At 38.3% G+C, this 12,765-nt stretch overlaps 1 protein-coding gene across 1 annotated transcript in view; it reads left to right on the forward strand.

Moving 5' to 3' along the window:
* Positions 1 to 12,765, forward strand: part of Slc10a7 (solute carrier family 10, member 7) — a 170,397-nt gene that overhangs the window by 50,151 nt on the left and 107,481 nt on the right. The window contains exon 5 of the mRNA XM_013029562.1: positions 8,715 to 8,753. Within this exon, the coding sequence (XP_012885016.1) occupies positions 8,715 to 8,753 (39 nt within the window). The remainder of the gene's footprint in view (positions 1 to 8,714; positions 8,754 to 12,765) is intronic.

The following is a 12,765-nucleotide window of genomic DNA, read 5'->3' on the forward strand; positions in this document are numbered from 1 at the left end:
GGAGAGAGCTGTGGCGTTTCCCTACTGCCCCGTCGCCATCTTGGTCCCCCCCTTTCCTGTGCTTATTTTGTGTTTAATTCACTCCTTTTTCTAGTTTCTTGTACTTTTGGAATGACACCATCTTTTCCATCTTGATAGAATATCAAGTTTGTAGCTAGGAATTGGCAGGGGTTGGGAGAATTTCCACTGAACACCAAAGATACCCCAAACTTCTGTTCCCGCCTCATCCCAAGAGCCAGTTGTTCAACATTTACTAGCTTAGTACTCGTAATGCCAATAACACAGCTCTTTTTAAAATTTCTCAGGGGACCTAGCATGACTAAAAAATCTCACACGCAAAGTCAAATCAGAGAAAGGACGGATTTACTAGTGACAAATGTGACCTAGCACATAGATTTTTAAGTCTAAAATTCTAAAAGTAATTATGCAGCCTCAGATTCTGCAGACAGGAGGAATGGGATAGACAGGCACTAATTGTTAGTAATGTCAGTGTCACCCTTTCTGAGAAAAATACCTTGATTTGATGGTCTGGAGAAATCCATTGCAGAGCTGTGACTGTACGGTAAGTTATTTCCCAGAAGATGGTAGCAAAGCTATTTTATTGCTAATGAAAAGCTGATGAGAGAGTTATTGCTGAGGGATTGATCCACTGCCCTCTTAAGAAGCTCTGAGATTCCCAGACCTAATGGCTGGAAAAGAGCAAAAATAACAAGAGTGAGGTAGTTAGAATCTAAAGTCTGTAAGAAACATGAGATGCTTTGACAGATCTTGTCACTTCTGTTTTGTGGATGCACTTCTAAACAAAGTGTTAGGGGGATTCCTGCCCATTGCTATCTTGGTGTGCTGAGAGCTTAGTTCTTGTGTTGGCATTAAACAGAACTTCCATTAATTGATCCGAGAAGTGCTAGTTGTGTCTCACAAAGAGATACTGAAAATGCCAATTCTAACAGACATTTTAATAGCTAATTGCTAGGCTGCTGTATTTCTTTGATAGCAGTCATTGATCTTGTGTTAAGCTAGTATAATGTCTGTCTTCTAGCCCTACCCTGTTACATGCTATTTGTATTTCTCTTCCAAGGGCTTGGTTTACTAATTTGCCTAATAAATTTGTGTTGAGTGAGTGCATAATTAGAAGAGTATTGCTTTATTCCTTTTCAGAAGAGACAGGAAACTCAAAAAGATTGAGCAAAAACAGAAATATTAAGAAATTGGCATAAATGTAATTCCAAGTACGAAGTTTTGTTCAGCTTCATCTAAGGTATTTACGTGAACTTAAAAAGCTATACGTAAATCAAGCCTGTGCACTTGATATTAAGACTTGATCTTATCTTCCTGAGTTATACCGTCTGTTTATTGCTGTGATTTGTCTATGCTTGTGTAGTGAAGATTCTTTAGGTAGTTTCTTCCTGGTATTGTCCTGAATTCATTCAGTTTTCTGTGGGACATTGATTGAGCTCCTAATTTTGTGCACAATATTACTCTAGGTTTGTCTAAAAACTGAAGAGAGCCTCAAGTTCCAGTATCTAACACTTACTGTATGACGTTTTTCCTGTAGGATATATAATCAGTGCAAAATCCTTGAAAATCAAGGGAAAACAGGAAGAGAAAAAAGTATTCAGAATCTAACAGCCAAGATTAGTATGTGGATATCTGCTTATTTTTCTATTATGTATCTATGAATATGTGTTTTAATATATGGAGTAGAAATGTGGCTATAAAAGAGGGGGCTCAGGGGATGCAGGCATTGTGAGGAGATGCTGTCTGTCCTGGCTTTGCTACATCCAACATGACCTTAAGAAAGACCTTTTTACCTCTCTGGAGTTTCGTTTCTTGATTATAAAAAGACTGTCATAGTAGCTAAACATCCCTTCCACTTGAATATTCCGATTTCATTGAAATTGACTGCCTTTGAAGACTGGGATTTCAGAATGGCAAAATCAAAGGCGAGTGGTTCAGTCTTTATTCATCTTAGTGACAAAGGGAATTTAAAAGTCTTGTCTAAGTAGTAGTCTAAGTAGCCCCTATTAATATCCATTGGTTTTATTACTGTGAAACAGTTTCAGCTTAAGTAACAGTTTCTCCTTGCACCAGAGCCACAGTCTGAATGGATGGATTGATTTTGAACTGATAATATTTTTTTTTAGGAAAGTGTAAAAGTAATTCTTCTAAGCTTACTGAACTTCTAGAAATAAGAAATACAGATTCTCTACTACTTCAAGTACATGCTTCTTATGGGGGGAAAAACCCACAAAAAGTACACCAAAGAGAAAAGCAGAGCCACCGTGTTATTTGATTCTTTTTGCACCTCAAGAAAATTGATTTTGTTTTCCCTCCTTTGCTCTTGTGCATATAGTGAAAATGTAGATGACCTATTAGGCACCAGAGCTTTAAAAGTGTTAAAAGGTGGCTGGTTTGCCTTAGACCACATTAAACGATTTTTGTCGAATAGTTAAGATGTGCCATTTTTGGGCTCGGATTTTTTTTTGGTACGCATTTTAACGGTTATTTAAGAGTCCCTATGTGCTTAGAAAGGAATCTGAATATATGTGCCTTTTTTTCCAAAAAAAAAAACCCAAAAGGCTTCAGCACAATGTCGGTTATTCCATCAAGAGCATCAGAAGAGTGGGAACTGCTGTTGGAACAATATGTAAAAATACAGCTTGTGAAAGATTTCCTTTATTAACTGTCATCATCCACAGAATATATGTTCAAATAAACGTTGTGTAATAACTAAATTTGAGATTAATAGGCCCCTTAAGAAACAGCGAAGTCATTCAGAATAGTCAGTGAAAAATAGGCTGTAAGACTGTAACATGCACATATTGTCCTGCTTACGTGCTCTCTGCGGCGTCATTTGCCATTTATCACTGTCGGCCGGCTCTGTTCTCATTAAAACACTCTTGCACAAAAGCAACTTAATTTTCTTAAGAGGAGAGGACACCTGATTCAATTTAGCACCCAGAAACAGTAACTTGGATATATATCTTTTTCCTTGTCTGAATTGAGATGAATAGTTGCAGACAACAATAGCAACCCCATTCACCCCAAGATTAAAGATATTAAATAGTTTTCTTTCCACTGTGGTATCATGAAATGGACTTGGAAAAATCGGCAAGAAATATAACTTGTTCTCAGAAAAGCAGCAGGAATGTCAAACATTTTAAATGGAAGATGTATAAAATATTATATATACTTATATATTTATAATTCTGTTAATCCCTGTTATGTTTTTACAAAAAATTAAATTGCCTTGAAGTTTAGTCTTTCTTTAAATTGGTGAATACCATGTTGAGAGTACCATAGTCTGCATGTATATTTCTTTGTTGAAAAGACATGGTCAGTAATGGTTTCAAAAGCAATACTGTACTTTTCCAGTCATCACTGCTTAAAAAAAGTCCAGCGATATACATTAATGAGATCAAATGACATTTCCTTCTTTTGTGATGAGCTCAGTGCCTAAACTCACATTTTAATGACTATCCTTTAGATTTCTCTTTCTATTGTCTAATTCAATAATACTTCATTGTAATATGCAAGTGTGTAACTCACTGTGAGATGTATGGGATGAAAACTGGTGGTTAAGTAGTGAATGGGTAAAACCAGCTATTAAATTGTTAATATAAATAGTAGTATAGGTTGCAAAACAGATAACTTTTCTGCTTTTTTTAAACCTTTGTATTGGGCTCTAAAAAATACCTTTTTATTTACAAGTGGTTTGTCCCATTTTGAATGCATGGAGACCGAAGATGGGAATTCAGCCCGTTACTTTCACCTTTATGTGTTTTCCAGAATGAACTTATGCTTACAGAGGAAATAAATATTACTAAATTTTCCTGTGAATCAGATTTGCTTGATCAGAGGCTGAATTCACATACTTGTGGAATGTGGCCAAGAGTAAAGCCATGTATCTCTGGTTTCTGATCTTCATGACCAATCATCAGTTTTCTCTTCCTTATTTTGCAGTGATGCGATAGGCAGTGGGAGACAGAGACTGGACAAAATAAAACTTAGTATGCTGACTCAAATTTATATCTGAGAAGAAGCACCAGGGCTCATGCAATCTGCCTGGCTAGTCCTTGATTGTTTTCTCTCCTGTCAGGAACATGATTGTGCCAGTTAGGCTTCAAGTAATAGAAAAGCAAACTACAAGTAGCATGAACAATCAAGGGCTTATTTCTCTTATACTGAGGTGCCTGGAGGTTGGTGATGCTGGCATTTATCAGTGATGTTGGAGTGGCTGTCTGTGCCTTGCTTTACAGATGCAGACTAGCTTGCATTGCTCTAGGCAGGAAAAAGAAATGGGGGCAGTAAGAGAAACTAACCCCCAAGTCACCTTACCTTCATGTATCCCTCATTGGCCAGAGTAACCCTCAGATTTTCCTTCCTCATGTGAACTTTTGGTATCGTCTTATTTGAAAAATGACTTTCTTTCCTGAAAGCATGAAGGTGGCTCCATCTGTTCTTCTGGAAGTTGTAAGGTTTGTCTTGCTCACCCAGGTCTTCTTCTTTTCTTTCTTTCTTTCTTTTTGTCAGTTGTGGGGCTTGAACTCTGGGCCTGGGCGCTGTCCATCAGCTCTTCAGCTCAAGGTGAGTGTTCCACCACTTGAGCCACAGCACCACTTCCAGTTTTCTAGTGGTTTATTGGAGATCAGAGTCTCATGGACTTTACTGCCCGGGCTTTGAACTGTGATCCTCAGATCTCAGCCTCCTGAGTAGCTAGGATTACAGGCATGAGCCACCGGCGCCCGGCTCACCCATGTCTTTCATCTATGCAGTATTTTTTGTTTAGTTGTTTCCTTTAGTGTATCTTGGTCAGGCCAGTTGCTTCTCCTTTCTCACCCCTAGGTGAGAATTTGACATCTCTAAGTGTCAAATTTCATTTTCTCTCTTTGATAGCAAGCTTCTCTTCAGTAAGTGTGGTTGTATCTGAGTTTTGTCTTGGGCATCAAACTGACCTGAAAGAGAAGTTTAGCATTTGCTTCCATACATCCTCTCTCTTTGGGTCCTGGCCACGCTGACATGAGCACTGGGCAGCTGGGTAGTGGAGTCTCCTGTGTGCTTTCCGCCATGATGTTTTTGCCTTGCTACAGGCCCCAAAGCACAAAAGCCAACTGAAGGCTCTGGAACCTGAGCCAAAATAAATCTTTTCTTCTGTTAAGTGTCTTATCTCAAGTGGCGGCAAGCACTCTCTGCTGGACAGTTTCTGGACAGGGTTCTTCTAAGAGTACATCTATACACCTCCCTCCACCCATTCCTTCTGCCTGTTTCTGCTGGAATCTCATTATAGGCCCAGTCTTTCAGAATGAGTCAAGTACAAAGACAGTCCCCAAGGCATTTGTTTTCTTTTGGCAGGGGTTGGTTTATATGGAAATGTTAGACTTTTCCCCTTTACAGAATTGAATATTTTGTCTAATTCCCACCCTCTCTCTTTACCCTAGCAATGTGGTCTGTGTCAGGAAGCAAGTACCTGTCTCCACTTCACTCTACCCTCTTCCTGTCCCTGACTGCCGCCCAGAGCTAAAGAATGCCAGGATCTTTTTTTTTTTTTTTTTTAAAGAACCCTTCAGGTGAAGGATGCAGTAGCCCCGCTTCAGCATCCTTTGTATCAGTCCTGAGTTATTCCACTGTTATTTTGTCACCCTTTTTCTTAGCTTTGAACATCATTAGAAATTCTGAGACAACCATAAATATCCCAGTTTATCATTTTGATAAACATTTCCATGCACTTTGACTGGGAATCAGAGTAGTCAACAGCCAAAAGCCCAGAGTTTCATAAATTAACTTGCCATCAATCATTCATGCTTGGCATAAATGCTGAATTTTATTTTTTTTCTGAATTTTATTTTCTATTTACTAGACTCATAAGGAAAGGAATAAGACCAGGATTAGGATTTTTTTTTTTTATCTAATGTCATAAGAGAAGATGTGGGTAAGATCCCGCAGTGTCATGTATTTGAAATGCATCTTAAAAAGGGACGAGGCTTACTTATTTAACTCCAGAACACAGCACAGGCGCAGTACACCAGAACTACACGGTGGTGTGCATTTCATGCCTCAATGAAGTAGAACTTCATACTATTTTGAGCCATTCAGCAATAGAAATAGTTGCTTTTACTATGTTTACAGTTTTGACTTGTTTAACTTTCTTTACTTTTGAAAATCTTGTGTGTGTGTGCATGCTGGTCCTAGACTTAAGCACAGAGCCTGAGTACCTGTCCCTGAACTTTTTTGCTCTCAAGTCTACTGCCCTATCAGTTAAGCCACAGCTCCACCTCTGGCTTTGTGGTGGTTAATTATTGGATAAGAGTTTCACAGACTTTTCTTACCCAGTCTGGCTTTAAACCACAGTCCTCAGATCTCAACCTCCTGCGTAGCAAAGACTACAGGCCTGAGTCACCTATGCACAGCTGTTTTTTTTTCCCCAGTCTTGGGTGTTGATCTCAGGGCATGGGTGTGGTCCTTGACTTTTTTCACTCAAGGATAGAGCTCTATTACTTGAGTTAGTCATAGCTCCACTCCCAGTTTTCTGGACTTAATTGGAGATATGAGTCTCATGGACTTTCCTGCCTGGGCTGGCTTTCAGCTGAGATACTCAGATCTCAACCTCCTTAGTAGCTAGGATTACAGGCCTGAGCCACCAGCGCCCACTTCTGGCTATTTTGTTTTTGATTACCTTTATATCAAGTAGGTTATGAAGAAACTGATACATTATTATTAAACTTGCTCAATATCTCCAAATAAATAATGGGGTTAGTTTGCTGCTGTCAAGCCCAAGAGCCTTGATTCTCTGTCTGAATTCACTCAGAATCATAATCATCCATTTCACCAAAAACTGTCTGTCTGCTGCATGAGAGGATAGAACTGAGCTGAGAGAATTCCAACCCGTCACCACTCTCAGGAAACAAGCAAGCATGAGTTGACCTGCAGTGTCTTTGGTACTGAAACTAAACTCTCTCACTACCAGAACCTGCACTGTGTCAGGAGGTGCAGAGGGACAGTCCACTCCCATAAAAGACAGTGCTTAGAGTTGGACTAAGGGAAGGAACAGGACAGAGTGCAGGTGTGACCATTTGGCTTCAGGAGTAGCAGTTAATAGGTAACTTTTCTTTGACTTCTGTATCTATTAGTATATGGTTTGTGAGATGCACCAAAGGCAATGAATTTGGAGGGGAGTAGCTCAGAGGGAAGGCCTCATTCCTCTACTAAAAAGAAGAATGTATCCATTTTGAGCACAAAGTAGAGACCTATAAAGACTGTTGGGAAGAAAGTGCATTTTTTTTAAAGGAAGAAAGGCATCCCTGTTGATCTCTCCACAGCTCATTTAGTAGTTCTGCCCTTTCATTCCCCCTCCACCTCACATACAACTTTCCTAAAAGCATCCACTATGAAATTCCAGGAAGATGTATTAAATATGTTGCTATAGTTTACAGTTGTCATCTGTAATGTTTTATTTAGCTGAGTCCTTTTCTCCCACCTTTCCCAGTACCACACAGAACACCAGATGCCATCGTCCCTGTTGGAAAGCAAAGGTTTCCCTGGTCTGTGCCTGTGCTTGTGTTTATGCCACACAGGAGCTGTGGTCCAGTGCCATCTTTTATTGATAGGGCCAGCAAAGGAGAAATCTAATGAAATTATCAGAGCTTTGAATTAATGATGAACTGGAAGAGGAGAGCCAAGCTCTCTGGAGCCAGGGATCTCATTACCCATTCACTCTCATTACTACATCCTCTTCTGAGCAGAAGGCTGTTCTGCTACAGCTCTTCGCCTGGCTTGGACTTTATTCAAACTTGCGAAACTGACATCCTCCTTACTACCACAGCATGGCTTCTCATGTGCATGACTAATTTAATTCTGCTCTGGATTTGCTGAAGATGGAAATATGGGTTCTCTACTCCTGCTTTTGGCGTTTCTTTCTTCTCTTTTTGTTCTTCTCCCTCTCATTTCTTTCATCAAATTGGATGTGGTACATTTTTTTTTCTCTGTTTTTGGGTACTATGAGAAGCTGTCAGGACTGTGGCGGTCATGGAATGTGGTGATTGATTTAAAGTGCACAGCTGTAATACATCTGCTATGTGTTTTCATCGATAGTTAGGTAAGCACAAAGTCAAATATTCCTTTTGTTATTTTATTTCATTTTTGAGTATCAGATGGAAGCTGCACTTGCTGGCTACTACCTTAGAAGCACTGGTATGGCGATAGGTCTTCTGATCCTAACTGCTTGGTTAGATTGCTAACACATGTTGTATGGGAACCACCGATCTCACCTGGTTAGAGTTCCCAGAACTTACGCTCGCTGATGGGGAGCAATTCATGTTGTCTGGCAATTCTCTTTTTCTTCCTCTCAATCATATGAATTTTTTTTTTTTGGTGAATAAATCAACCTCTGATTGTTCTAGGTCTAGCAGCAAAATCAATACCAACAAGGTTTTGATTTACTGTTGGTGATGATTCTTTGGGGCCTGTCAGACAGAACCTCTTGGCAAAGCCTTCTGCCTGCACGGGAGACCTGTTATTTATGAATTCCTAGGCTGCACCTCATCTATTCTAGTAAACTCCAGGCCACTGGCAATTTCTGTAAAGCAGTGACTAACTTTTCTCTGTAAGGCTGGTGTTTTAAGGTTTTTGAATAGTGGGGGAAGGGAGAATGAGAACCTTTGCTCTTCCTTTGCTTATTTACTTTCAGTGAGTTTTTCCTCCATTTATTTTCTCTCTAGGCAGCTGCGATATTTAATTCAGCCTTTGGAAGTTTTTTGGTAAGTAACGATCATTTACCTTTGTCCATTCTAACTTTTGTTGTGATATTTGGATGCAAGAGTTTATAAAAGTTCTTGCTTTTTTTTTTTTTAACTCTTTGGTTAAATGTAAAAGTTTCTGAATCCTTTCATGTGTCTGGAATCACATCTTTTGGGATACTGGCTAATGAGTACAGCAAATGTTCAAATGTTCTCTTATATAGTTTAGAGGCTTGGGTTTAATATTCCATTTAATGGATTCGAACAATCAATTAAAACACTATGCGTCTCCTTATAGAGGTTTTGTCAATATATTGATCCTTTAATGAGGTCTTTTAGATTATTATTATTTTGTATCATGGGACTAGGGATTTGAAAAAGTAACCTGACCCAGATGTCCACAAAGGGCACCTAATGTTCATGTTGACATGTCATTTATTTTGTACAATTCACTGTCAGAGAAGCTACTTTTATACCAGTAAGAGTTCTTTAGAAAAAAAAAAACAACAAAACACAACATTGCTCTAAGAATAATTAATGAGTAATTTGCAAGAAAACGCCGTGTTTTTAGAAGTGTCCATTATAAATTATATGTAAACAGATTTAAAAGCAGTTCATCCTTTAAAAGCAGAACCAATATAAGGATGTTAGTTTTTAATCATCACTTTTATATAGATGTGATATCACAAATACATGATTTGTGTTTTGAGTGAGAAAGGAACTCTTTCCTATTAATATAGTTTTTATCCTACAAGTTGGCTAAATTCATGAAAATAAATTAGAATATTATATTTTTTGACATGTAACTCATTGAGTGATAGGTAATTTAGTGATTTATGGATGAGAATAAAGCCAGTGGGGTACAAACTTGTTCATGTATACATAAAATATCAATTATGTGTGCTTAAAATGTTCTTTATATTGTCCCTTATTACTGTATTATATGTACTTAATTGTAGTTAAGGCTTTAAACATACCATTACTCAGTGTTAATTCTGCCAAGTGCTACACAGCTTTTCATGGTTGTTGCCTTATAGGACTTTTAATGATGTAGCTTCCTGTAAAATATATGACTAGAGTATGTCCTGGGTTTAAAGAGGCTGTGGTTTTTTTCTTTTTGGTTTAGAAGAGAAGTATTAAAATCTATTTTAAAATAATTTCTCAGGTTACTTAGTTTAGATTCTTAATACTTTGTTCAGTCACTGTGTCACAAGTTCCAGGATTATTCTTAAATTGCCCTAATAGTTTAACAGACTAATAGTTTGATTCTGCTAGAAGTCAGTTCTTTATACAGTTTGGAATCATATGTAAATACTACAAAGCATGACTTTTTCAGTTGAGTCTCTTACTCTTGAAAATACCAGTGGTAACTGAGAAAACAAAACTGAGATAATTATCCAAGAGACTGAAACAAAATACAAGCTCTTCTTCATTGGAGAACTGCCTCACTGAAGGGAGTTTGAATTTGTTCTGATTGTTGAAGACTCTCATGATCTTTGCCTAGCAGGCCCAGTGGTCGCTGGCGCTGGAACCCAGTCCCTTGCTAGTCAGGTGCTAGTCAAGTGCTCTGTCACAGATGTATACCCCTAGTCCAATCTAGGGGTTCTTCCACATTTTTTGGTGCCTCCCCCTTTTTTTTAAATTTAATTTTATTGTAAAGGTGATATACAGAGCAGTTACCGTTACACAGTAAGGTAATGAGTACATTTCTTATCGAACATTGTTACCCCTTCCCTTGTTTTTTTCCCACACTCCCTCCCTGCCACCTCCCCTTCTTAATTGTGCATTCTTCTGTTTTGTCTTCTGCTCTCTTTTCCTTTCTGGTTTTCCTTAGTTCAGTTAATCAATCGAAAGTACTCACTAACCTCCTGCGTCACATAGTTTTATAGTTTCTATGAAGGGTACAGAGAAATGGGAGGTAGTCCCACTGGTCCATGGAAGTGACCTACAGCAGGAGAAATAGAAGGCAACATTAACAAACTCTCTTCTAGGGTGATCGTATCCATCACATCCCCTGGTCTGACAGAAGGGACTTCTGAGCTGGGCCCTGGTGCATGAAGGGCTTAGGCAGCAGTAGGGACCAGGGAGGAACAGCATGAACAGTGACAGAGGGGCACAGGTATCCTTTCCCATTTCCCTTTCCAGTTCTCCCCCACACCGCCTTTGTTCTTCCCTAGAGTTGAAAATTACCAAAGAGAGTTTATGACTGAAAACTATGACCAGACGTGTTTTGCTCCGATCAAACATGTTTTGCCCCAGTGATGTAAAAACAATTTCTATTTCTGATCTTTCCTTTTCAACATTGATACCACAACTGTTGGGTTGTGAATTATCTTTGGCTCTGAACTGTACCATTAAGAATTAGATTCAGATTCTATAACAGAACCCCCCCACACACACAAGTAATAGTCACTTATACAAGAAAAAAAGTTTATTTTTCCGTTACAGACAATCCAAATGGAGGCTGACCAAGTATGTAGTGACTTGATGGTCTCGAATGGGCAGAGATTTCTGTCTCTTTTGCTACCATCCATAGAATCCAGCTCCCTTCCTCAAGTTAACCTCCTGGTCCAAGATAGCTGCTGGAACTCCAGCAAAACATTTAGATAGCAAAGTATTGGGGGAAGAATAGAAGCACTCCCTAAAAGCTAAACCTGTTTTTTTTAAGTCTCATTTTTGGAATTCCAGGAGCACACTTACACTAATATAGAATGTAGTCAGATGATCACATGTAGCCACTGAAAAGATTAGGAAATGTTGATATTTGCCAGAGCTAGAAACAAGATTTCTGTTACTACAGAAGAAGAGATGGACAGCTAGCACTTTCTGCAGATGAGGGGTGTATAACTGTCTTGAAGTATTTGAAGGAAGAATAAATAATCTCCGCGGAGTGAGATGGTATGAAAGCTTGGGAACAGTTGTGATTGAGTTTGAATTAGACAAGGCCTTCTTTTACAGAAAGGAAATTCTAAATTACAAATCTTGATTTTGTTATTCCCGAGGCATGGTGTTATAGTTTTTCATGAATCTTTAAATTGAAGAACATAAGGATAAATAAAATGTGTTCTTAATGTTTATAGCTATGTATCATAGTATGGTTTTTTTGGAGTCGGAGTATCTGGGTTTCAGTCTTTTATTAAATATCATTCTAACAAGAGAGCCATTGTGAATAAGAAATAAAATAATGATAGTCTCTAAACTATAGAACTGTGATGAAGATTAATTGGGACAACCTATTGCAAATGCTTATATGATGTGGGAGAGTCAGCGTTCAGCTAAAGTCTAGATCTAGTTAGTCCAAGCTCTGCAGGGTTTTGTTTTTGTTTTTTTTTTTTAATATGTAACTGTGGACATCCATTAAAGGAAAAAAAATCTGATTCAGGCTTAGCAACTAAAGTATGCTGATTCAGTGCTTATTCTCTATGAGTGACCATTCTTTTTGTATCTACATAATACAAAAAGGGCACTTGTTCCAGATTACTGTAAAACTGTAAATGAAAGGTTTTGTTAGAGATGAAAGGTTCTTTTGGACGAAGAACTCTGAGAGCATTTTTACTGATGTTCAGGTATATGGCTTCACTAACTATGAACTGTACATATTATAGCCAGATGAGTAATGTCCCAAGCCTAATTAAAACTCAGCTATTTTAAGAAGTAATTGTTGCAGAAAACTTTATTTTTTTGTCGGTCGTGGGGCTTGAACTTTGGGCTTGGGCGCTGTTCCTCAGCTCTTCAGCTCAAGGCGAGCACTCTACTGCTTGAGCCACAGCGCCATTATTGCAGAAAACTTTAAAAAAATGTAGCTGGACTGGTAATGATAGATGAATTCAATTTAAATAAATTCCAAACGAAGAGAATATTTGAAAATCATACTACAGAGGAGGGCTTTAAGTTAAAAGTTAATGTCATTATCCTCTTCACATTTAAATTGGTTAGCTTATAGTAATTGTGGAATACATTGGTGATTTGAGATTTCCTTCTTGATGAAGTTTTAATAAATTTTGATGGCTAAATGCATCCTGAATAACTAAGA

This window comes from Dipodomys ordii, unplaced genomic scaffold (genome assembly GCF_000151885.1).
Source record: "Dipodomys ordii isolate 6190 unplaced genomic scaffold, Dord_2.0 Scaffold119, whole genome shotgun sequence".
NCBI classification, from domain to species: domain Eukaryota; kingdom Metazoa; phylum Chordata; class Mammalia; order Rodentia; family Heteromyidae; genus Dipodomys; species Dipodomys ordii.